A 22,757-nucleotide genomic window follows, 5' to 3' on the forward strand; every position below is an offset into this window, starting at 1 on the left:
TCTGATCTCCAGCACCATGGTTACCTCTACAGTTTACACACACAACTTTTCCCACCGATACTACACATTCCTTTGTCTCATGTCCTCCTGCACACTTCTCACATCTATGAATCTCCCTCCTACACACTGCTGCCACATGAGCATAAGCTTGACACCTAAAATACCATCATGGATTCGGAACAAAAGCTCTCACGGGATAATTGACACATCCTAACTTTACTTTATCTGGTAAAGACTGCATCAAAACTCTGTGTTTCACAGCACCTGTTTCACCACACTCTTCACCGGGTCTGCGTTGCACCAAATGGCGGGGGTCACAGACACCAGGAATCTTCAACTTCAGTTGGTCCTTCTCAACACTTAATGCCTCTCCAGTTATCACTCCTTTCAACAGCGCCCTGCTCCGGAGAGGAAAGCAAATCACAGTTCTTGACCCCAGTCGCATGGTGTGGAGCGCCCGCTCTTTCTGGATGGCAGAAATGCTAAAAATCTACACGATTCTACATCGAGTCAGATGTCTTACTGCCTCCACCTTCCAATAAACTACACCTGATAACTGATACTCACATAATTGACATTGGGATTATGAAATGCTATACTCGGCTCTCAATGAAGGCTCCTCTCACCTGTAAGGTAAGGCAATGCTTCATGTCCTCTATGGTGACATGAGGAGCAAGCTTGTTCTGGGCCTGCAAAGCCATGAACTCCATCGGGGCTTTTTCTGCAGAACAGATCACAAGAAGTTCTCCATGAAGAAGAGGGAACTTACTGTCAAGGTATGACTCAGAGTTCTGGATAAAGCAGAAGTTTACGCAGGAGGAGGGTCCAGTCACGCAGTTACATGTTACACTTAGAGTGACAGCTGTCATGACAGTCCCGAAAACCTAATCTCCAGTAGTCAGGGCTTTTCTCAGGGCAGTGGGGCCACCAGCCACACTCAACAGGTGTGGCTGAGGTATCACAGTAAAAATTATATAACAATAAACAATATTCTAATAATTAACTTCTATAGCACTTTTCATAATAGAAATCTCAAAGTTTCTTAAGCAAAAAACAAACAAGCAATATATATATTTTGTTTGCAATCAAGTTTCATTTTGTTTATTCTCTTTCAAGGTTTACTATTTTACCTGTTGGGCATAATAAGATCATTCCCAGCACAGATCTATGCTCTTCAGGTATGTATTACTTTTAGAGCAAATGACCTGGAATAGAAACATGGGGATATAAGCAACAACAAAAAATGTATGCAGAAAGTAAGTAGAGCTGATGTTACCCCGCCCTTTCCCTCTATCGACATTTTATAGTAGTTAGCTTTATTCCTCCTTCGGGTAAATACTTTTAAAAACATTTTTACGTAAAAGCTAATATTGGTGGTTTTACTGCCACCTGCAGTGCTGGAGTCCTCAAATCAAAGTTTATTGGTCACATGCACAGGACAATTTATTTAACCAAACAAGTCAGTTAAGAACAAATTCTTATTTACAATGACTGCCTACCAGGCCAAACCCTCCCCTAACTCAGACGACGCTGAGGCAATTGTGCGCCGCACTGTGACTCCCCGTCACAGCCAGTTGTGATACAGTCTGGAATCGAACCCGGGTCTGTAGTGACACCTTGGGAGGCCTACAAAAGGGTGTAAACAGTACAGTGCAATGCTTACTTGCAATCTCTCCTCAACAGTGCAATAGATATTTATATAGTAAAACTAGAAATAATAAAAAGTAGTAAAATAAAAATAGTAATGTCCCGAACCAAATGTGTGTCTTTTAACAACTATTGTGGTGGCAGGTAGACTAGTGGTTAGAGTGTTGGGCCAGTAACCGAAAGGTTGCTCGATCGAGTCCCTGAGCTGACAAGGTAAAAATCTGTCGTTCTGCCCCTGAACAAGGCAGTTAACCCACTGTTCCTAGGCTGTCATTGAAAATAAGAATTTGTTCTTAACTGACATGCCTAGTCAAATAAAATAATGGTAATAAATGATTACCAATCCCACAAGGTATGACTCCAAACACCCAGAAAAGGCTACTCTCCTGGATGTTATCCTCACAAATAATCCTGATAGGTATCATTCTGGTGTTTTCTGTAATGACCTTAGTGATCACTGTTTTACAGCCTGTGATTGTAATGGCTGCTCAGTGAAACGACCTGTCCTGATTTATCATAGACTCTTGCTAAAACATTTTAATGAGCAAGCCTTCCTTCATGACCTGGACTCTGTAAATTGATATAGAATCAGCTTGATCCTCTCTGTCGAAGACGCTTGGAACTTCATTTTTTAAATAATTTCAGTGGTATTGTTAACAAATATGAAAATAAAGAAAAGGATCTGGCAGTTACTCCACGTCGAATTCCATTTGGCAACAGGTTCTGCACACGCACACTCTTGCTGACTGGCTCTCGTTCAGGCAAATGAGATATAAGTGCACTCAGGCTATCCGGAAGGCCAAAGTAAATTACTTTAAGGAGCAGTTCTCTCTACGTGGGTCTAACCCAAAGGTTATGGAAAACGGTTAAAGGTGGAGAATAAACCCTCCTCCTCATAGCTGCCCATGTCCCTTAATGTTGATGATATGGTTGCTAAGGAGCACATGGTTGAGCTGTTTAATCACCACTTCATTAAGTCAGGATTCCAATTTGACTCAGCCATGCCTCCTTGCCCATCCATCATTTCCTCATCTCCCACCCCTTCTAATACGACTAGTCCCGATGCTCTTCCTTCTTTTTCAATGTTTTCCCTGCAGGCAGTCACTGAGTCCGAGGTGCTAAAGGAACACCTTAAACCCCCAAAAACATCTGGGTCAGCTGGTTTAGAACCTTTCTTCTTTAAGGTTGCTGCCCCTATCATCGCCAAGCCTCTGACCTTTTTAACCTGTCTCTTCTCTCTGAGGAGGCTCCCATTGCTTGGAAGGCAGCCATGGTGCATCCTTTATTTAAGTGGGTGATCAACCTGATCCTAACTGTTATAGGCCTATTTCTATTTTGCCCTGTTTATCAAAAGTGTTGGAAAAACTTGTCAATAATCAACTGACTGGCTTTCTTGATGTCTATAGTATTCTCTCTGGTATGCAATCTGGTTTCCGCTCAGGTTATGGATGTGTCACGGCAACCTTAAAGGGCCTCAATGATATCACCATTGCCATTGATTCTAAGCAATGTTGTGCTGCTATTTTTGTTGACTTGGCAAAGCTTTTGATACGGTAGACCATTCCATTCTTGTGGGCCGGCTAAGGAGTTTTGGTGTCTCCGAGGGGTCTTTGGCCTGGTTTGCTAACTACCTCTCTCAAAGATTGCAGTGTATCAAATCAGAACATCTGTTGTCTCAGCCACTGCCTGTCACCAAGGGCGTATGCCACGTCTTGATCCTAGGCCCACACTCTTCTCAATTTACATCAACAACATAGCTAAGGCAGTAGGAAGCTGTCTCATCCATTTATATGCAGATGATAGTCTTATACTCAGCTGGCCCCTCCCTGGATTTTGTGTTAAAACGCTCTACAACAAAGCTTTCTTAGTGTCCAACAAGCTTTCTCTGCCCTTAACCTTGTTCTGAACACCTCCAAAACAAAGGTAATGTGGTTTGGTAAGAAGAATGCCCCTCTCCCCACAGGTGTGATTACTACCTGAGGGTTTAGAGCTTGAGGTAGTCACCTCATACAGGTACTTGGGAGTATGGCTAGACAGTACACTGTCCTTCTCTCAGCACATATCAAAGCTGCAGGCTAAGGTTTAATCTAGACTTGGTTTCCTCTATCTTAGGCCTCACTCCCCCCTGTCTGGGATGTCTACTGCAGCCCTCGTCCTCCACCCGTTCTGCCAGTCACATTCTGTTGGGGGTTCCCAAAGCACACACATCCCTGGGTCGCTCCTCTTTTCAGTTCGCTGCAACTGCAACTGGAGTGAGCTGCAACAAATTCTCAAGCTGGACAGTTTTATCTCACCCCATTCAAGGACTCAATCATGAACACTCTTGCTGACAGTTGTGGCTGCTTTGTGTGATGTGTTGTTGTCTCTACCTTCTTGACCTTTGTGCTGTTGGCTGTGCCCAATGATGTTTGTATCATGTTTTGTGCTGCTACCATGCTGTGTTGTTATGCGTTGCTGCCCTGCTATGTTGTCTTATGTAGTGTTGTGTTGTCTCATCCTATATTTATATTGTATTTATTCATGTTTATTAAATCCCAGGCCCTGTCCCCACTGGAGGCCTTTTGCCAGGCCGTCATTGTAAATAAGAATTTGTTCTTAACGGACTTGCCTAGTTAAATAAAGGTTGGATAAATACATATATCGTAATTGCTCCTCTTTCACCCCAGCTGCTAAACTAACCCTGATTCAGATGACCATCCTACCCATGCTAGATTACACAGACGTAATGTATAGTTCAGCAGGTAAGGGTGCTCTCGAGCGGTTAAATGTTCTTTACCATTCGGCCACCAATGCTCCTTATAGGACACATCACTGCACTCTGTAAACTAGTCATTTCTGTATACCCGTCACAAGACCCACTGGTTGATGCCATTTACAAACCGTAGGAAACCACATTTGAAGAAGACAATGCTCTTATCATTGGAGGAACGATCACAACCCATAGGAATCCCCACCCAGTTAACTTTAAAATGAAGCACTCAATATTCATGCTAAAACGAATTACCTCGCTCAAGGGCCGCTGCCATGCAAATGGCTACCTTTATTTTGAAGCACACTTAGCGCCATGTGATATCTGATCACATGACTACTAAGACAAGGAAGTGAAACATCTCTAAAAGTGTGATGATCGTTAGTGCGGGTGAGGTGAACATAAGCAGATGAGTACGTAAGAAGCTAGCTATGTGATAATTACAACCGTCGGTGTGGTGTGATTGCACATAAAAAAGGTATGCTGTGAAATACGGATGACAATCGCGTTGAAGACATCACAACACATTGTTTTGCAGGTCGAGAAAAACTTTGCCTGATTTCGCAGACCGTAATCACAGTTGTAGTCGTACCTCTGGTCGTAGGCTACCAACCTTAACTAAACAGAGACATTGTGCAATAAAGGTAAGTAATTTTTTACCTGTAGGCTATATTCGGTTCAACCATGTCAGCGAACTGGCCCGAGAGGATCTCCGCATTCTTGCGCAGCCCGTCCCAGTTCTTGTGCAGCACGACATCGGACATCTTCCTCGCTGAGGTCCTGCACGAGCTGCGAGATGACAGGGCCAGTGACCACATCAAGGTACATTTTTTCAGGGCACAATTATTGTATTGAAGCCTCCCGAGTCCCTTCATATGTATGTATCCACAGGAAGTTCCAGAGCATTTGCTATGGAGGATGACACTTTCATTATTAAAGTGTTTAAAAGTTCAACCATATTAAACTGCATTATGTCCTCTGTTCCGCCTGCCTCAGGTCCTGCTGTTGTCCCCACTACTTGAGCACCCTACTCTGCTGTGCCCCTCTGTCTTTGTGGGCGAGGAGACCGCCCTGGAGCTCATGTCTGTGTTTGCCCAGTGCTCCCCCAAATCCCTCCCGCTCCGCTGCCACCTTCTCCTGGCCCTCACCTCCGTGCTCCTCTGCTCCTGCTGTGTTAGTTCACACACCAGCGCCTCCCAAGACTTCCTGGACCTTCTCTTACAGATGGCCCAGGACACCAACGACGCACAGGCTGGGGCTGCATTACACCCATTGAGGACAACAGCCTGCGACTGCCTTAGGGAGCTAGAGGCTTGCCTCCCGGGCCTACTATCCCAACGCTTGGAGCTCCTGAGCAGCCTGAGGCAGCAGGAAAACTCCAGGCTTCACCAGGCCTACACGGGGCTCCATGCCCTGGCCCTGAGGAATGCTGTGTATCTGCTCACCCAGCAGAAAGGGGCTGGGGCTGGAGACCTGAAGACTGCACTGGGGAGCAACGAGGGGTTTGTGTGGGGGGAGGGTGCAGACTCCGCACAACCGAACTCTGAGTCACACTCAGACTTGGCCCTCTTCTCGCCCCTCACTCTGGGCACCATGGGAAAAGTTCCTTCCCTGCAGACGGGCCTAGACTGTAAAGAGCTGAGATCGCTACTCTCCTCCCTCTTAGAGGAGTCCTACCTGCTCACATCCCTATCCCAGGCTGCCCTGCTGCGACGGCTGGTGGAGGTGCTTGCCATGGTGCCCGCAGTCTCCCCAACGATATTCAGGGCACAGCTGCTGCGTCTATTGGGCACATGCAAGGTTAGTAGCAGTCTACTTGTCTAGGATGAGTTATGGAAGAAATAGCAGATTATCCACAGATCTAACCATGCTTGTGCTGTGGTAGAACATTATCAAACCTAGCTGTAAAATCTTAAGATTTGTGACCGAATTGTTTAATCTCTCTTGTTGTTGCAGGTGTGTCTTCTTCATACCACTCTGCTGATGAAGGCTGCTTTCACAGACAGCCTGTTCAGCGCAGAGGATGAAACCTTCCTTCTAAAGCGTCTCGTCGGCCTGTCCCAACACCCCCTACTGAGCACGCCTGAGAAGCTCTTCTACATGGACTGCATCCTGCACTTCCCAGAGAACCGACCTATCAGCAGTGGCGACGAGAGCCTGCCCGTGCTCTTGACCCCTCGGTTGGCCGCAGCCCTAGTGCCCACTGTGTTCAATGATAGTGTCAGCATGCTGGCTAGACTGAACCTACTCTCTCTGGTCTACCTGGAGGAAGGAGAAGAAGACAGGGAGGGACAGGGGGGGAGAGGCCTGGCCTACCTGTACGATCACCTAACCTCCCTTCTCCGTATTGTGGAGAACCAGGCCAGTAGGGAGATGGTGGTGACCTTCTTCAGGGCTTCCTTCCTCTTCCTCCTTCACTTCTGCCACGTGGAGCGCTACTCTGAGGACCTGTCTCAGAGGCTGTGTGACCTGTACCTTAGACGCACTCGGCTGGCCCCTCACCTCATCAACCTGGCTGACCGGACCCAGGACCGGCTGGAGTCAGGCTGGGCTGTGGCACTGCTTAGAGCCCTGCAAAGAACCATCACAGAGGCCCCGCTGTCCCAGCTCACCTTGCAAGACCTCCGCTGGCACCTCAGGATCCTGGCCCGCGTGGCAGAGGAAGGGGAAGTCCTCCAGAGGGCCACTCTCAACTTTCTGCTGTGCGTCATCACTTCCTCTTCATCCGCGCTGTGTGTGAGCGGGGACTGGCGTCTGGGGAACAGTGTGCTGGGGGTGTGTCGACGCCTGCTCCTGCACCCCAGCTTAGACTCCCTTCTCACACCGCTGGCTGATCTCCTACAGCACCTCACCTGCCATTATGGTGAAACAGACATCCAGGACCACGCCCGCTTGTACTACACCCTCCTCACCACTCTTTCCCAGGAGAAGCTGGCTGGGGTGTTAGCACAGAGGGGAACAGAAAGGGGGCGGCAGGCCAAAGTGCGCTCGCTGTCTGCCATCATGGGTGAGAACGAGGAACTGACCAGCGGTCTGACCGTGCACCAGACAGAGCGACCGCTGCTGATGCTAGTCAAACTGGACAAACATGAACCAGATGAATGCAGACCAGAGCATAAACCAGACAGTGAACCAGCCTGTGAGACTGAGAGTTCCCCAGGACAGGGTGGGATAGAGGACTACAGAGCCCAGTTCCAGAGTTCCAGCTTCGCCTCTGAAATCACCCTCCAATACCACCTCACACACACTGGAGTTCACGACCCCCATTTCGACAAGCTCTTCAGCATCCGCTTGCACTTTGATCTCACGGACGGCCACTATGAGGAAGTGAGTGACATCAGTGTGCCTTGCCTGTTCAGGACCAGGAAGCCCCCTACAGTGAGGCTGAGGCTGAAGCCCAAGCAGCCGTACCACACCACCCTGAGAGCTAGCGCCATCTTCACCACGGAGGACGGCCTCTCCTGGCACTCCCCGCTGGCAGACCTACATGTGGCCTTCCCTGAGGTGTTTCTGCCCCTCCTCACACCCCTAGGGTGGGCCAGGGAAAAGAAGCAGAGGGTGTTTGAGGGGATCTGGGGTGAAATATGCTCAGGGCAGTCTGAGGGGGATTTGACCAACACTGCAACTAGCCTGTTCTGTGATCAGTTGGAGGATTCGGCTGTGGGTGAGCTGGTGGAGAAGTACTTTCAGAGATATCTGGTCTCAGACTTGGATAAAGGCAGGTGTAAAGTGCTCTTCTTCCTCCCACCCCAGTCTCACGTGCTGCTGAAGGTTATCACAGAGGAGGATGCCGTCCAGGTTCATATTGCTACAGACAACTGGAAGCTTCTGCCTTATATTAACTCTTATCTAGAGGACATTACCAAAGAGATTCACAGCACACAGCAAGTCAATGGTGATGTCTGATTCTGAAAGTGGTGGGCTCCATAAAAGAGATGGCTTGTTTTTATGAAATAATGCCCTTTTAACACTTGTCTGATTTCAGTTCTTCCTTTTGTCTCTGCTTTTGAAATGTTGTGTGATACAGTTACTTATGACAATATGTTTTGAAGCTGCACTCAGTAAACGGATCATTTGAATCATGGATTTTTGAAAACATTTTAATTTAACTTGTAAATAAAGTCCATGTGTGACTGACTTCTGCTTGTTAACCTCATGCTTAACACAGAAACATTCCATAATATTTTATTACAGCTGTACAATCGTTTTGCAGGTCCCAAAAACAGAAGATGCATTCTCTCCCAATTACAGGACAGGTTGCCTGTTCCCCCATGAAAATAGAATTAAGACATGGACACAAATCTATTATTAGAGATGGTCATTTGAGTGATATAGCAGAACAAGAATTTTCCATTGTGTGAAAAGGAATATGCTTTAATTTAAGGAAGTAAATCAAATGCATTCCTTTGGTGCAAAACTGGAAAGTATTTTGAACCTTGAATTGGTTCCTAATGCTAATGTACATGGGGTATTTCCCATTTGGGCAGTTTGAAGACCATACTCAACTGTCTTTGACACAAAACAGTTCTGTATGACTAAAGTTTCACATTAAAACCCTAATGGGACCAGATTTACTGAGCTTGCCTAAAGGTTTGTGCCAGATGAATAAGAACTAAATAAATTGTGTTTTACAATACACATTTGCCTCCCCCAAGTTAGCTTATGTTTCTCAAGCTATTAAATCTGTCCCTGTATGTCCATTAAGACCATTTAATGCCACTCAATGTGGCCCCTTTAAGATGGTCCTGTTCCAGGTTGCAGCTCTACTTTGAGATGTTCTCAAAGTTGGGCTCTAAGCAAGGAGGCAGGGCTGTCTGCTGGCTCAGGATTTTGTCCATGATGGCGATTTCAGCGTCCTTCTTCGCCACGTCATCTATAGGGGTCCAGGACATGTCGTATTGAAGCTTGAACGCACCACAAGGCTTGTGAGGGCAGCCGGCACCCCAGTCCTTCAAATGAGAGATGGGTGAGGGGCCATTACGCAATTTCATAAAAGAAGCCAAAAAAGTGTAGTGGTGAGTCAGCTTTTCTGAAGAGGTAGTAGAAATTTTAGTGGACCTACACCAGTTATTGAGTAACCAGTAGAGTAAATATTAGCACCATCTTTTGCTAGAAGGGTTATGGCTTTGACAGACACCCAATGGGCCATTTCGTTCCTATATTCAAATTAAAGTGGGACTATGTTAATCTTCCTATATCCATTAAATGTTCTGTGTGTGCTACTGTGCTTACACAACCATGCTGTGGCCAATGCGTGTGCACACAAAGACCCAAGTGGTCAGTCAGCACCACCTCTAACCGGCTAAAGAGAACATTATCAACTCCCTTCAGGGTCACATGCAGACTGCGCATCTAAATGTCCCAACTCATATCATTATGCACCACATGGTGGTAGACGTTCTGTAACAGTTACTCAGTCTTTCAGCTGCTGTATGTGCTGGGGGCTTTCCCGGGTGATTGACATTTTAGAAGTGTTGCAGATGGAAATGTGACGTGATCTTTAGGAGTAGAGTAATATCTGAACGCTCCAAAGTATTGTGCCCTGCTGAAAGCCACCCAGGTGTGATGTACTTACCTGAGGCGAGAGGATAGAGAAGTATTTCTGTCCGGAGGGCCGCTCGTACAGGTAATACATGTTCCCTGGCTTCTTGACTACATTACATGCAGCGTGGTGCAGCTCAGCGTCCTTCCTGGCATCCTCTAAAACCTGAACAAAAACATTCAGATCAAACCAACTGGCATCATCACTAATGCTACTTAATTCTTTCCCTATATGAATTACATAGATTGGTTACATAAACTCAAATATAAGCCATCACCTTTCTGGCTTGTTCCTGCAGGTATCTAATTTGATCAGCAATGACTGTCAATCTGTTGCAGGCGTTGGCTCTGACAAAGTCATCTCCCTAGGAACCAAACAAGGTTAATCTCAAACAGAATGTCTTCATCATTATGATACATTCTTTATGGGGCCACGTCAAACCAAAGTTAAGGTTCAGAATAGCTCAGTTGGCAGAGGAATGGTACTGGCAACACCAGGGGTTTGTACAGTGCCTTGCAAAAGTATTCATCCACCTTGGCGTTTTTCCTGGTTTGTTGCATTACAACCTGTAATTTAAATAGATTTTTATGTGGATTTCATGTAATGGACACACAAAATAGTCCAAATTGGTGATGTGAAAAAATGAACGTGTTTTTTTAAAGTCATAGGTATTCACCCCCTTTGCTATGAAGCCCCTAAATAAGATCTGGTGCAACCAATTACCTTCAGAAGTCACATAATTAGTTAAATAAAGTCCACCTGTGTGCAATCTAAGTGTCATATGATCTGTCACATGATCTCAGTGATCTATATATACACATACACACCTGTTCTGAAAGGCCCCAGAGTCTGCAACACCACCAAGCTAGCAGTACCATGAAGACCAAGGAGCTCTCCAAACAGGTCAGGGACAAAGTTGTGGATAAGTACAGATCAGGGATGGGTTCTAAAAAAATAATCTGAAACTTCAGCTGTCCACCAAAACTCACAGCCCAGGCAAGGAGGGCATTAATCAGAGGAAACAAAGAGACCAAAGACAACTCTGAAGGAGCTGCAAAGCTCCACCTCAGAGATTTGACTCTCCATAGGACCATTAAGTCGTACACTCCACAGAGCTGGGCTTTACTTAAGTGGCCAGAAAAAAAAGCCATTGCTTAAAGAAAAAAATAAAGCAAACATATGGAGCCCAATAAGCAAAACGTTTGTTCGCCAAAGGGCATGTGGGAGACTCCCCAAACATATGGAAGAAGGTACTCTGGTCAGATAAGACTACACTTGAGCTTTTTGGCCATCAAGGAAAACTCAAGTCTGGCGCAAACCCAACACCTCATCACACGAGAAGATCATACTAACAGTGAAGCATGGTGGTGGCAGCATCATGCTGTGGGGATGTTTTTCCATCAGCACGGACTGGGAAACTGGTCAGAATTGAAGGAATGATGGCTGGTGCTAAATACAGAGAAATTCTTGAGGAGCACCTGTTTCAGTCTTCCAGAGATTTGAGACTGGGACGGCGGTTCACCTTCCAGCAGGACAATGACCCTAAGCATACTGCTGAAGCAGCACTTAAGTGGTTTAAGGGGAAACATTTAAATGTTTTGTAATGGCCTAGTCAAAGCCCAGACCTCAATCCAATTGAGAATCTGTGGTATGACTTAAAGATTGCTGTACACCAGCGGAACCCATCCAACTTGGAGTTGGAGCAGTTTTGCCTCGAAGAATGGGCAAAAATCCCAGTGGCTAGATGTGCCAAGCTTAGAGACATACCCCAAGAGACTTGCAGCTGTAAATACTGCAGAAGTTGGCTCTACAAAGTATTGACTTTGGGGGGGGGGGGGGGGGGTGTATGCACGCTCAAGTTCTGTTGGTCTTATTTATTGTTTCACCAAAAATATTTTGCATCTTCAAAGTGGTAGGCGTGTTGTGTAAACGAAATGATACAACCCCCCCGCAAAAAAATATATATTTTAAGGCAACAAAATAGGAAAAATGCCAAGGGGGGTGAATACCGTCACAAGCTACTGTACATGAGTCTGCTTACTATGATCATCCTTATTATTCCATTAGGATCATTGCAATGCCATTCATTTAATTACCCTCTGTACTTGTGTTGCCAGAGCAACCAGATCCATGGGGTCTCCCACCCTGTTGGTCTGGTAGGAGCTGACTAGTTCCAGTCCATTGGGGTTGCTGCTGCTCTCCACCAACTGCACTGCAAACACACAGGGACACTTGAAACTTGCATAACACAAACACAAAGGAAAGGTGACAAAGCTAGACATTTTTGTGAAGCGTTCTGCTAGTCTACATGGATTTACTGATTGCAACACCCATTTACGTAGGCCTGTAGTCTTAAATGTCTGGCCTCCTCTCCCCAAATAATCTCAGCCAGACTGACTATAATACATAACCGGCTCTCGTGGTTTGAGTGACTTGTGCCTTGCTTCCTGACCTGCAAGCAAACACTTTCTGTTCACGTTTAGCAAAAGCCAGCTGCTAAAACGTAGGCAAAATTGCTGACACCGAATGAGGTGTATGACGGTGGAATATCCTATTGTGAAACTGTAATGTAAAAAAAGTTAGTGTTAAATAAAAATTCCCTTTGAATGTGACCAGCTAGAGTAACGTTAGAACGAATAGTCGAGCTAAAAGCCTACTAGAGTTCTAAACTACAACAATGAATCAAATTATACTTAAGTTCACACCTTATACAGGACATTGATTGAGAACAATTAAAAACAGTTATCAATGCTAAACAGCAGGAAGTCTTACCTGTGGTTGTTTTGTCTGGTTGATTCGGGAGGCTAACTGTCCTGTCCATTTTCTTTACTGTATCTAATTTGGTGTACAATGTAGCAAAATGCTCTCAGAAATAACCAGTTGCAACTGGAGCTCAGTAATAGGTTTTGTAACCGCTGTGCTGTGTGAAAGTTTGACTGGCCAGCAGGGGGTTGTTTTAAGGTCTTGCGTCTCCACCTACCTACAATAGTAGGCCATTTAGTTGCCAGTCTGAATATGATTGCAAAACGTTATTTCAGTATAATTGTTGAACAATTATAATAATAACAATACTTGAAATATCATATTAAACGCTAGATATAATTAATTGCCATGCTGGCGGATGTTTATTGTCATTATTGAGTGAAAGGGAGACTTTTATTGTAGGGCTTAGAACACAGGGGAAGGTGTAACTTGTGTAACACAATTGTTACATACATACGCTATTTTGGAAGGAACGTGGAGAAAGATCTTATGCAATTCAATTGCTGTGAAATATATAATGTGTGAGACCGACATCCTGCAAAGTAAACAACCAATAAAAATACAGAATGAAGACCTGACATGAGTGTGGTCAAGACTCATGACTGAGACTGGTTTGGGGAACGTGGACTGTTCCCAGACAGGAACAAAATATTTGCTGTTTATAACTGCAGAGTGCATGCTCTTCTCTCCTAGGTTTCAATGCACATGTAGTAGAAATCTACTTTAAAATGGAAATGTCAAATATTAGGGATGGTACATTCTGACAGGCCTAATTTCTCAGCCTATTGCAAGAAGGCTACATCTAGCCTAACTGAACATATAGGCCTATTAGTCATTTGAGACAATAGGTCTATAGGCTATAAGGGAGCTTTGGCTCTTGACGAGGTTGTGCTAGTTTTTGTTATTTTTCCTTCAAAAAAAGTTTTATATGGCTATACAGACGAGTATGGCACAATATGGGTGTCACCTTATCAACAAATTCAAAACATTCCAAATGATTTAAACCCATAGGTGTATTGTGACAGATTCTGGTCCAGGTCATGGACACCAACATTTATTTTGGTTGTGGGTAATAACAAGTGTCGAAAGTCTAGGTGAGGTCAGTCACACTGCACAAAAATAGATGGGAGCTGTTGTCGAACCAGCTGTGGGACGACTTTTTCTTGAGCAGATGGTCTGGCCGGAACATAATTATATGAGGGGCCTGCCATATACACATTCACAGTTGTATATGCTCCTCTGGTTGCTTCAGCTTTGTGAAAAGACAATATTTTATTTAACTTGGCAAGTCAGTTAAGGACAAATTCTTATTTACAGGGGCAGAATGACAGATTTCTGGGGGGTTGAGGATTGACCTTATGTCCTCCATCACTTGTTGTAAGGACTTGCAATTATAAATGTCCAGACATGATTTACAGGTTGAGTATCACATTTATTTTCATGTGGAATATATTACCTCAATGTGTTTGTATACCTTTTCATACCTTTATTGAAGTTGTATTGTCAATTTGGTAATTGGTAGGGTTTGTGATGCATTATGGGTATTGCTACAAGAATCTTGTCATTGCTTTGTTTGTTAGACGAGATGAGACAGATGAACAGGCAATTATTGAGTCTGGGTTTTCATTTGAGTTTATTAGGCCTACTTTTGTTAATTGTCGTTGTCACGCCCTGACCTTAGAGAGCCGTTTTATTTCTCTATTTGGTTAGGTCAGGCTGTGATGTGGGGTGGGCATTCTATGTTTTGTATTTCTGTGTGTTTGGCCGAGTGTGGTTCCCAATCAGAGGCAGCTGTCTATCGTTGTCTCTGATTGGGAATCATACTTAGGCAGCCTGTTTTTCCACCTTAGTTGTGGGTAGTTGTCTTTGTTAGTGGCCTGTATAGCCCTAGTAAGCTTCACGGTCGTTTTTATTGTTTCTAGTTTTGTTGGTGACATTTAAAATAAAGAGAAATGTACGCTCACTGCGCTGCACCTTGGTCCGGTCATTTCCCTGACGATGTTCGTGACAGAACTACCCACCACAAACGGACCAAGCGGCATGGCCGGGAGGAACAGCGTTTTCTGGAGGAATGGACATGGGAGGAGATCTTGGAAGGCAAGGGACCCTGGGAAAAGGCTGGAGAGTATCGGTCTCCAGTCCGGAGCCTCCGGCGACGGTCCCCAGTCCGGGGCCGGCGGCGAGGGTCCCCAGTCCGGAGCCTCCATCGATGGTCGAAGCCTCCGGTGAGGGTCCCCAGTCCGGGGTCGGCGACGAGGATCCCCTCACCAGAGGTGCCACCAAAGTGGGGGAGGCCAGGGGTGGAGCAGGGTCTGCGTCCCGCACCGGAGCCGCCACCGAAGTAGATGCCCATCCGGCCCCTCCCCTATAGGTTTAGGTCCGCACCTTTGGGGGGGGTTACTGTCACGCCCTGACCTAAGAGAGACGTTTTATTTCTCTATTTGGTTCGGTCAGGGTGTGATGTGGGGGGGGCATTCTATGTTTTGTATTTCTGTGTGGCCGAGTGTGGTTCCCAATCAGAGAAAGCTGTCCAACGTTGTCTCTGATTGGGAATCATACTTAGGCAGGCTGTTTTTCCACCTTAGTTGTGGGTAATTGTCTTTGTTAGTGGCCTGTATAGCCCTAGTAAGCTTCACGTTCGTTTTTGTTGTTTCTTGTTTTGTTGGCAACATTTAAAATAAAGAGAAATGTACGCTCACCACGCTGCACCTTGGTCCGGTCATTTCCCTGATGACGTTTGTGACAGTCGTTTGTTTGTTTGTTTATGTAAAGGACTGTACAGTCACCGGCTAAATTAATTATTCACCTGCAAATAAGAAGCCCAACTTTGTCAAGAAAAAAAGACATCCTCTTATGCCTCCTCACTGTTCCAACCCAACTGCATGGTCAACCTCACAGGGAGGGTTACAGGTACAATATTCATGTCAATTTACAGTTTATACCACACGTATCTGTAGACTGACACAAATAAAAAATATAAAAAGCCAGAGAATTTATCATATTGATCACACAGGACTTTGTAATAATACAATTGTTACGTCAAGAAAAGTGAAACAAAAAGAGGTGGGCCTACAGAAAACATTCATACCCCTTGACTTATTCCACATTTTGTGTTACAGCCTGAATTCAAAATGTACATACATTACCCATAATGATAAAGTGAAAAACATGTTTTTAGAAATGTTTGCAAATTAATTTTCACACCCTGAGTCAATACTATTTAGAAACACCTTTGGCCGCAATTACAGCTTTGAGTCGTCTTGGGTATATCTATCAGCTTTGCACTGATTTGGGGATTTTCTCCCATTCTTCCCTGCAGATTTTCTCAAGCTCTGTTAAATTAGATGGGGAGTGGCAGTGAAATCTTTCCACAGATTTTCAATTGGATTCAAGACTGGACTTTGGCTGGGCCACTCAAGAACTTTCACATTCTTGTTCCCAAGCCATTCCAGTGTTGCTTTGGCTGTATGCTTGCAGTCATTGTCCTGTTGGAAGTCAAATCTTCAACCCACTATAAGGTCGTTTGCACTCTGAAGTAGATTCTCATTAAGGATTTGCCTGTATTTGCCTGTATTTGGCTCCATTCATTGTTCCCTCTATCCTTACCAGTCTCCCAGTCCCTGCTGCTAAAAAGCATCCACATAGCATGATGATGCCACCATCATGCTTCACGGTAGGGATGGTGGTAGACCGGTGATGAGCTGTGCCTGGTTTCTCCAGACACAGCGCTTTGCATTCAGGCCAAAGAGTTCCATTTTTTGTCTCATCAGACCACAGAATACTTTGCCTTATGCTCTGTCTTTCAAGTGCCTTTTTGAAAACTCAAGGAACTTCTGAGGAAAGGTTCTTTGCTCAGACTGTGCTGTCTTCTGGAGTAATAAAGGCCTAGTTCACTAATACTGTTGGAAAAAAACACAACGACTGGAGCAGTGGTGTGAAAAGTACTCAATATACTGTACTTTTAAATTAATAGAAAATGACTCAAGTAAAGGTAAAAATCCCCCAGTAAAATACTACTTGAGTAAAAGTCTAAAAGTATTTTGTTTTAAATGTACTTAAGTACAAAACAAACGTTTTTTTTAAACAAAAAAGTATTCAACTATCATACTTGAGTAAAAGTAAATGCTTTACATCAAATTCCTTATATTCAGCAAAACCAGACGGCACAATGTTCATTATTTTTGGGCTGGGGCACAGTCCAACACTCCAAAATAATTTAGAAATGTAGTATTTGTGTTTAGTGAATCCGACAGATCATAGGCAGTAGGAATGACAATGCGTTATATTGATAGGTGCATGAATTGGACAATAATTCTGTCCTGCTTGAGCATGAAATATAACATGTACTTTTTGGTGTCAAGGAAAATGTATGGAAGTAAAAAGTACATATTTTCTTTAGGAATGTAGTGGAGTAAAATTAGACAGAAATATAAATAGTAAAGAATAGATACCCCCAAAAAACTACTTAAGTAGCAGTTTAAATTAATTTTACGTATGATATTACAGACCAGTATAATAAAGGCCTGGTTCACAAAATGAGGCAAATATATATATATATATATATATATATATATATATATATATATATATTGTGGTATCCCAGGAGGTCTACCCCAGGGGGTGGTAATCGAGGGGAGGTATGTGATGCGACGTTGGCTCCCTCTGCTGGGAGTACACGAGCTGGGCACCCTGACATGGATAGCTCCAAGTGGAGGTAATTAGGGGAAAGTGCCAACCAGCCGGGGAGGCCACATAAAAGGAGCACTGTGGCACATAGTGAGAGAGAACCCGGGAGAGACTGACACAGAGCCAAAGCTGAGAAGAAGGACCGAGCCAAACCTACTTGATTTTCTTTGTTATGTCTATTTTATGGCCTACTAAAGTTGTGTTTGCGGACTAAAACCTCCCTGTCTCTGTGTTAATCTCTGCACGCTCAACCCAACATCCCACGGTTTACCACATATGGTGGAGAATGCTGGCAACTCAGCAGCTTTGGGTGCCATGGGGTCGAGAATACGGAGATTACAAGGAGGAGCTGGTGGCTCAGTTTATCCTAAGCCAGCAGAAGCAACAGGCTCTCCAGGAGCACTGGAGGAGCAGCACCAACAAAACCAGACTGGTATTAGAGATTGCCCAGTTGAAGGTTGGGATGGCTCAGGAGTCTGACCCGAATCAGTTCCTGGCTAAGGGAGGAAGATGACGTGGAGACGTATTTGTGCACTTTCGAGAGGACTGCTCAGAGGGAAGGATTGCCCAAGCCCAAGTGGGCCAGCCTGTTGGCACCCTACCTCTCCGGGAAGTCCCAGAAGGCCTACTTTGACTTAAATGCTGACCAGACCATGAATTATGAAGGACTCAAATGTGAGATCCTGAGCCGTTATGGATTCAGCCTCGCGTGCCATGCACAACTGGTCCACGACGGGGCCTTTTACCCCACCCTTTCCCCCGTGCTCAGATGAGCGACCTGGTGCGCCTGGCCAAGGGCTGGCTACTGACGGAAGTACCGTCCCTCCCGATGATCGACAAGCTCGTCCTGGATCGATACCTTCGGGCCCTGCCATACGAGATGAAGAAGACGTTGAGCATGCAGAACCCCCAGAGCCCTGAAGAATGGCTGACTGCTGTGGAAACTCACCAGAACACCCTGGACCTGCTGAGAGGGGCCCGGGCGGAGAGAGGGGATGGGGCGAGGGGAACGAACAACACAAAGAGAGGCGAGGGGCTGAAGGGGGCCCGGACGGAACCAGCTGAGGCCGTGAAGCAGGAAGGTGACCCAAACTGACTATGTCGACCGCTGCTGGCCCTATATCAGAGACGCTGCTATGAGTGCAGTGAGCCGGGACACCTTGCACGGAATTGTCCCGGCTGGAAGGGGGTCATGCCCTGCGCATCCCCCAGCTCCGGGGTAACCCGGATGGTAAGTTGTCACCTCCTGTTGGGCGCACACCGCTTGGGTAGGGCGAGTTACGTCAGCACGTTGGACCTGACGAAGGGGTACTGGCAGGTGCCGTTGGCAGCGGCCTCCCGGGAGAAGACGGCCTTTTCCACCCCGAGGGTGGGGCTATACCGCTACCGGGTTCTTCCTTTCTGGCTCCACGGGGCACCAGTGACCTTTCAGCGACTCATGGACCGTGTCTTACGGCTGCACAGTGAGTACACAGCTGCTTATTTGGATGACAATATTGTGCACAGTGACAGTTGGGAGTCCCATCTTTGTAGGTTACAGGCAGTGATGGATGCGCTAAGGGATGCAGGTCTGACCGTGAACCCCCATAAGTGCAAGCTGGGCTACGCCAAGGTGGAGTACCTGGGCTATCAGATAGGGATGGGAAATATGATGCCCCAAGAAAAAAATCGCTACCCTTAGGGAATTGCCGGTCCCCCGAACCAAGAAGCAGGTGAAGTCATTCCTGGGGTTAGCAGGCTACTACAGTCGATTTGTACCTAACTTTGCCACAATAACTTTTCCCCTCACAGACTTAACGAAGGCACGACTACCCCAGATGGACGAAGGACACAGAGGCGGCGTTCCAGGCCCTGAAGGATGCACCATGTTCGCACTTGGTACTTGTCACCCCGGACTTAAAAAAAAAACTCCTGGTCCAGACAGGCGCGGGGGGGGGGGTTAACTTGACCCAGGTAATTTTTACTAGGATTAAATGTCAGGAATGGTGAAAAACGGACTTTAAATGTACTTGGCTAAGGTGTATGTAAACCTCTGACTTCAACTGTAAACTGTTTGTGTATATACAGTGGGGCAAAAAAGGATTTAGTCAGCCACCAATTGTGGAAATTCTCCCACTTAAAAAGATGAGAGAGGCCTGTAATTTTCATCATAGGTACACTTCAACTATGATAGACAAAATGAGAAAAAAAATCCAGAAAATCACATTGTAGGATTTTGTATGAATTTATTTGCAAATTATGGTAGAAAATAAGCATTTGGTCAATAACAAAAGTTTATCTCAATACTTTGTTATATGCCCTTTGTTGGCAATGACAGAGATCAAATGTTTTCTGTAAGTCTTCACAAGGTTTTCACACGGACTTTCAACTCCCTCCAAAGATTTTCTATGGGGTTGAGATCTGGAGACTGGCTAGGCCACTCCAGGACCTTGAAATGCTTCTTACGAAGCAACTCCTTTGTTGCCCGGGCGGTGTGTTTGGGATCATTGTCATGCTGAAAGACCCAGCCACGTTTCATATTCAATGCCCTTGCTGATGGAAGGAGGTTTTCACTCAAAATCTCACGATACATGGCCCCATTCATTCTTTCCTTTACATGGATCAGTCGTCTTGGTCCCTTTACAGAAAAACAGCCCCAAAGCATGATGTTTCCACCCCCATGCTTCACAGTAGGTATGGTGTTCTTTGGATGCAACTCAGCATTCTTTGTTTTTACCAAAAAGTTATATTTTGGTTTCATCTGACCATATGACATTCTCCCAATCTTCTTCTGGATCATCCAAATGCTCTCTAGCAAACTTCAGACGGGTCTGGACATGTACTGGCTTAAGCAGGGTGACACGTCTGGCACTGCAGGATTTGAGTCCCTGGCGGCGTAGTGTGTTACTGATGGTATGCTTTGTTACTTTGGTCCCAGCTCTCTGCAGGTCATTCACTAGGTCCCCCCATGTGGTTCTGGGATTTTTGCTCACCGTTCTTGTGATCATTTTGACCCCACAGGGTGAGATCTTGCGTGGAGCCCCAGATCGAGGGAGATTATCAATGGTCTTGTATGTCTTCCATTTCCTAATAATTGCTCCCACAGTTGATTTCTTCAAACCAAGCTGCTTACCTATTGCAGATTCAGTCTTCCCAGCCTGGTGCAGGTCTACAATTTTGCTTCTGGTGTCCTTTGATAGCTCTTTGGTCTTGGCCATAGTGGAGTTTGGAGTGCGACTGTTTGAGGTTGTGGACAGGTGTCTTTTATACTGATAACAAGTTCACACAGGTGCCATTAATACAGGTAATGAGTGGAGGACAGAGGAGTTACAGGTCTGTGAGAGCCAGAAATCTTGTTTGTTTGTAGGTGACCAAATACTTATTTTCCACCATAATTTGCAAATAAATTCATAAAAAAATCCTACAATGTGATTTTCTGGATTTTTTCCCCTAATTTTGTCTGTCATATTTGAAGTGTACCTATGATGAAAATTACAGGCCTCTCTCATATTTTTAAGTGGTAGAAGTTGCACAATTGGTGGCTGACTACTCTACTTTTTTACCCCACTGCATATATATTTTAATTATTATATTTTTGGAATTATCAGGGGGTGCTGCAGCACCCTCAGCACCCTTTCTTCCTGCGGCTATGTCCACTGGTGGGAGAGAGTGGGATGTATGCCACCTAAGAGCCAACATTTTTTTTGTGGCAGTGCTGTCTGCCAGCAGTAATCATCTCTGATTGATTGAGAGATTCAAGGAGAGGTCATCAATACATCGTAGATGTAACACATTGAATATTTACATTTATGCACTTCGAATAAAAAAACAACAACTTTGTTCCAGATACATTTAATTGTGGGGCACTCCTACATCATATGAAGGATTTAGGGGACACAGTGAACAGCTAGGAGTTGGGGCCAATTACATTGTAAAACTATTGTTGGGTTTTATATACAGTCTGTGAACACATTTAAAAGTTAATGGTTCGGATTACCAAGGTCATCTTTTTCCATATTCTGTTGCAGTTAAAGGGTTATTCAGATTCACTTACATCTGTGGACCATATTTTCTTCATGGCTAGCTTTTAAAATGGGCTTTTCAAAATGTGTTTATATATTATAGAGATCCGTTTCGGGAGCCAAGATAATTTATTTATAAATCCCATCATTGGATGCTTCTGTAGTTGGATTTCCCAAGGGAAACAACAGGCCAGCATAGCTGACATCAATTGTAAATATAGAAAAAAAGAATTTCCTTGGTAATATGTGTTTGGCTTTCAAAACTTGGAATCTATTCAATACATTACTGTCCATGATATCGGCAAATGTATGGATTCCACGTTTGGACCATTGGTGAGATTCAAAAGGCCTTCCTCCAGAACAGAAGTCATTACTGTGAATAATGGAGTATGAGCATGCCATTTTGATTCCCTGTTACAATGTTTTTAAATGTTTCACCAAATATAAAATGGTACGAGCAATAATAGGACCGAAGAGTAGTTTACATTGTTTAAAGGCAGTGTTGTGTTTGAGACCACCTAAAACGAGGCCGATCCAAGACCGGAGCAAATTGAGTCTGAGTCAAGAACAAGACCGGAGGGATGGATGAGACCGAGTACAGACCGAGACCGGGAGGCGGACAAGGGGTCTGAGACTGAGTCAAGACCAAGACCAGAAAAATGCAAGTCCATTTCAAGACCATGATTGTAATTTTGTCAAATCACCACCAAAATAATGTTCAAAATGTCCAGTATATCTGTGTTCATATTTCAGAACAACATATGGATTCTTTAGACATTCCGAAAAATAATTTTTTCCCTCAAGATGTTCTGATTGAATCTATTCAGTTTTTGTTGGAAAGGAACGGGTTAACACGGAAGAGAAAAAAAGTTCCAATTAGGATTTATCTTTCCTATCTTTCCTATCTAACTAAGTCAACCATCAAAAGCTAGATAAAGGCATCTGCCATTCAACTTTATTAGGGCAAACATTTTGGAGTGACAATGGAATCAACCAATCACATTTTGACTTAATGGTTGGGCCCTTAATGGAGGATTCTATAGCATTATAGAATGGGAAAGCGGAATAGACACTGCAGTAAATAAAACCAAATAAAAACCTCTGTCTTGTTCAAGACTGGAGTCTACACAGACCGATGTGCTATAGCCAATCAGAGCAACAGTAGTTCTTTATACAAACAAGCAATTTACCACACGGGCCTGCCATCATTCACTTTGAACTGGACTGAGTGTTTACAGGCAGTTGCCTGTCACGGGTTACTTTGTGTGCTAAACGTGAAATGTTTTTTTTGCAATGGGAAGTAATAGTTCTACCGATGTCATTCTACTGTGAGCTATCAGCATGTTAAATGTGCAACCAGAGGCAAAAC

At 44.8% G+C, this 22,757-nt stretch overlaps 2 protein-coding genes across 2 annotated transcripts; one reads left to right on the plus strand and one right to left on the minus strand.

Annotated features, from left to right (window-relative positions):
• The first annotated feature begins 4,726 nt into the window (after positions 1–4,726).
• Positions 4,727–8,533, plus strand: ap5b1 (adaptor related protein complex 5 subunit beta 1). The gene is made up of 3 exons (XM_029683386.2): positions 4,727–5,218; positions 5,393–6,196; positions 6,353–8,533. Exons 1-3 carry the CDS (start codon positions 5,081–5,083, stop codon positions 8,300–8,302), a joined length of 2,892 nt encoding a protein of 963 aa, XP_029539246.1. The 5' UTR covers positions 4,727–5,080; the 3' UTR covers positions 8,303–8,533.
• On the minus strand, positions 8,481–12,881 carry lg15h1orf50 (linkage group 15 C1orf50 homolog). The gene is made up of 5 exons (XM_029683388.2): positions 12,711–12,881; positions 12,035–12,150; positions 10,216–10,302; positions 9,972–10,103; positions 8,481–9,345 (listed from the first exon to the last, which is right to left on the minus strand). The coding sequence occupies exons 1-5, from the start codon at positions 12,757–12,759 to the stop codon at positions 9,160–9,162; spliced, it is 570 nt and encodes a 189-aa protein (XP_029539248.1). The 5' UTR covers positions 12,760–12,881; the 3' UTR covers positions 8,481–9,159.
• Between the last annotated feature and the right edge of the window lie 9,876 nt (positions 12,882–22,757).

The sequence above is a fragment of the Oncorhynchus nerka genome, linkage group LG15 (assembly GCF_034236695.1).
Source record: "Oncorhynchus nerka isolate Pitt River linkage group LG15, Oner_Uvic_2.0, whole genome shotgun sequence".
Taxonomy (NCBI): Eukaryota; Metazoa; Chordata; class Actinopteri; order Salmoniformes; family Salmonidae; genus Oncorhynchus; species Oncorhynchus nerka.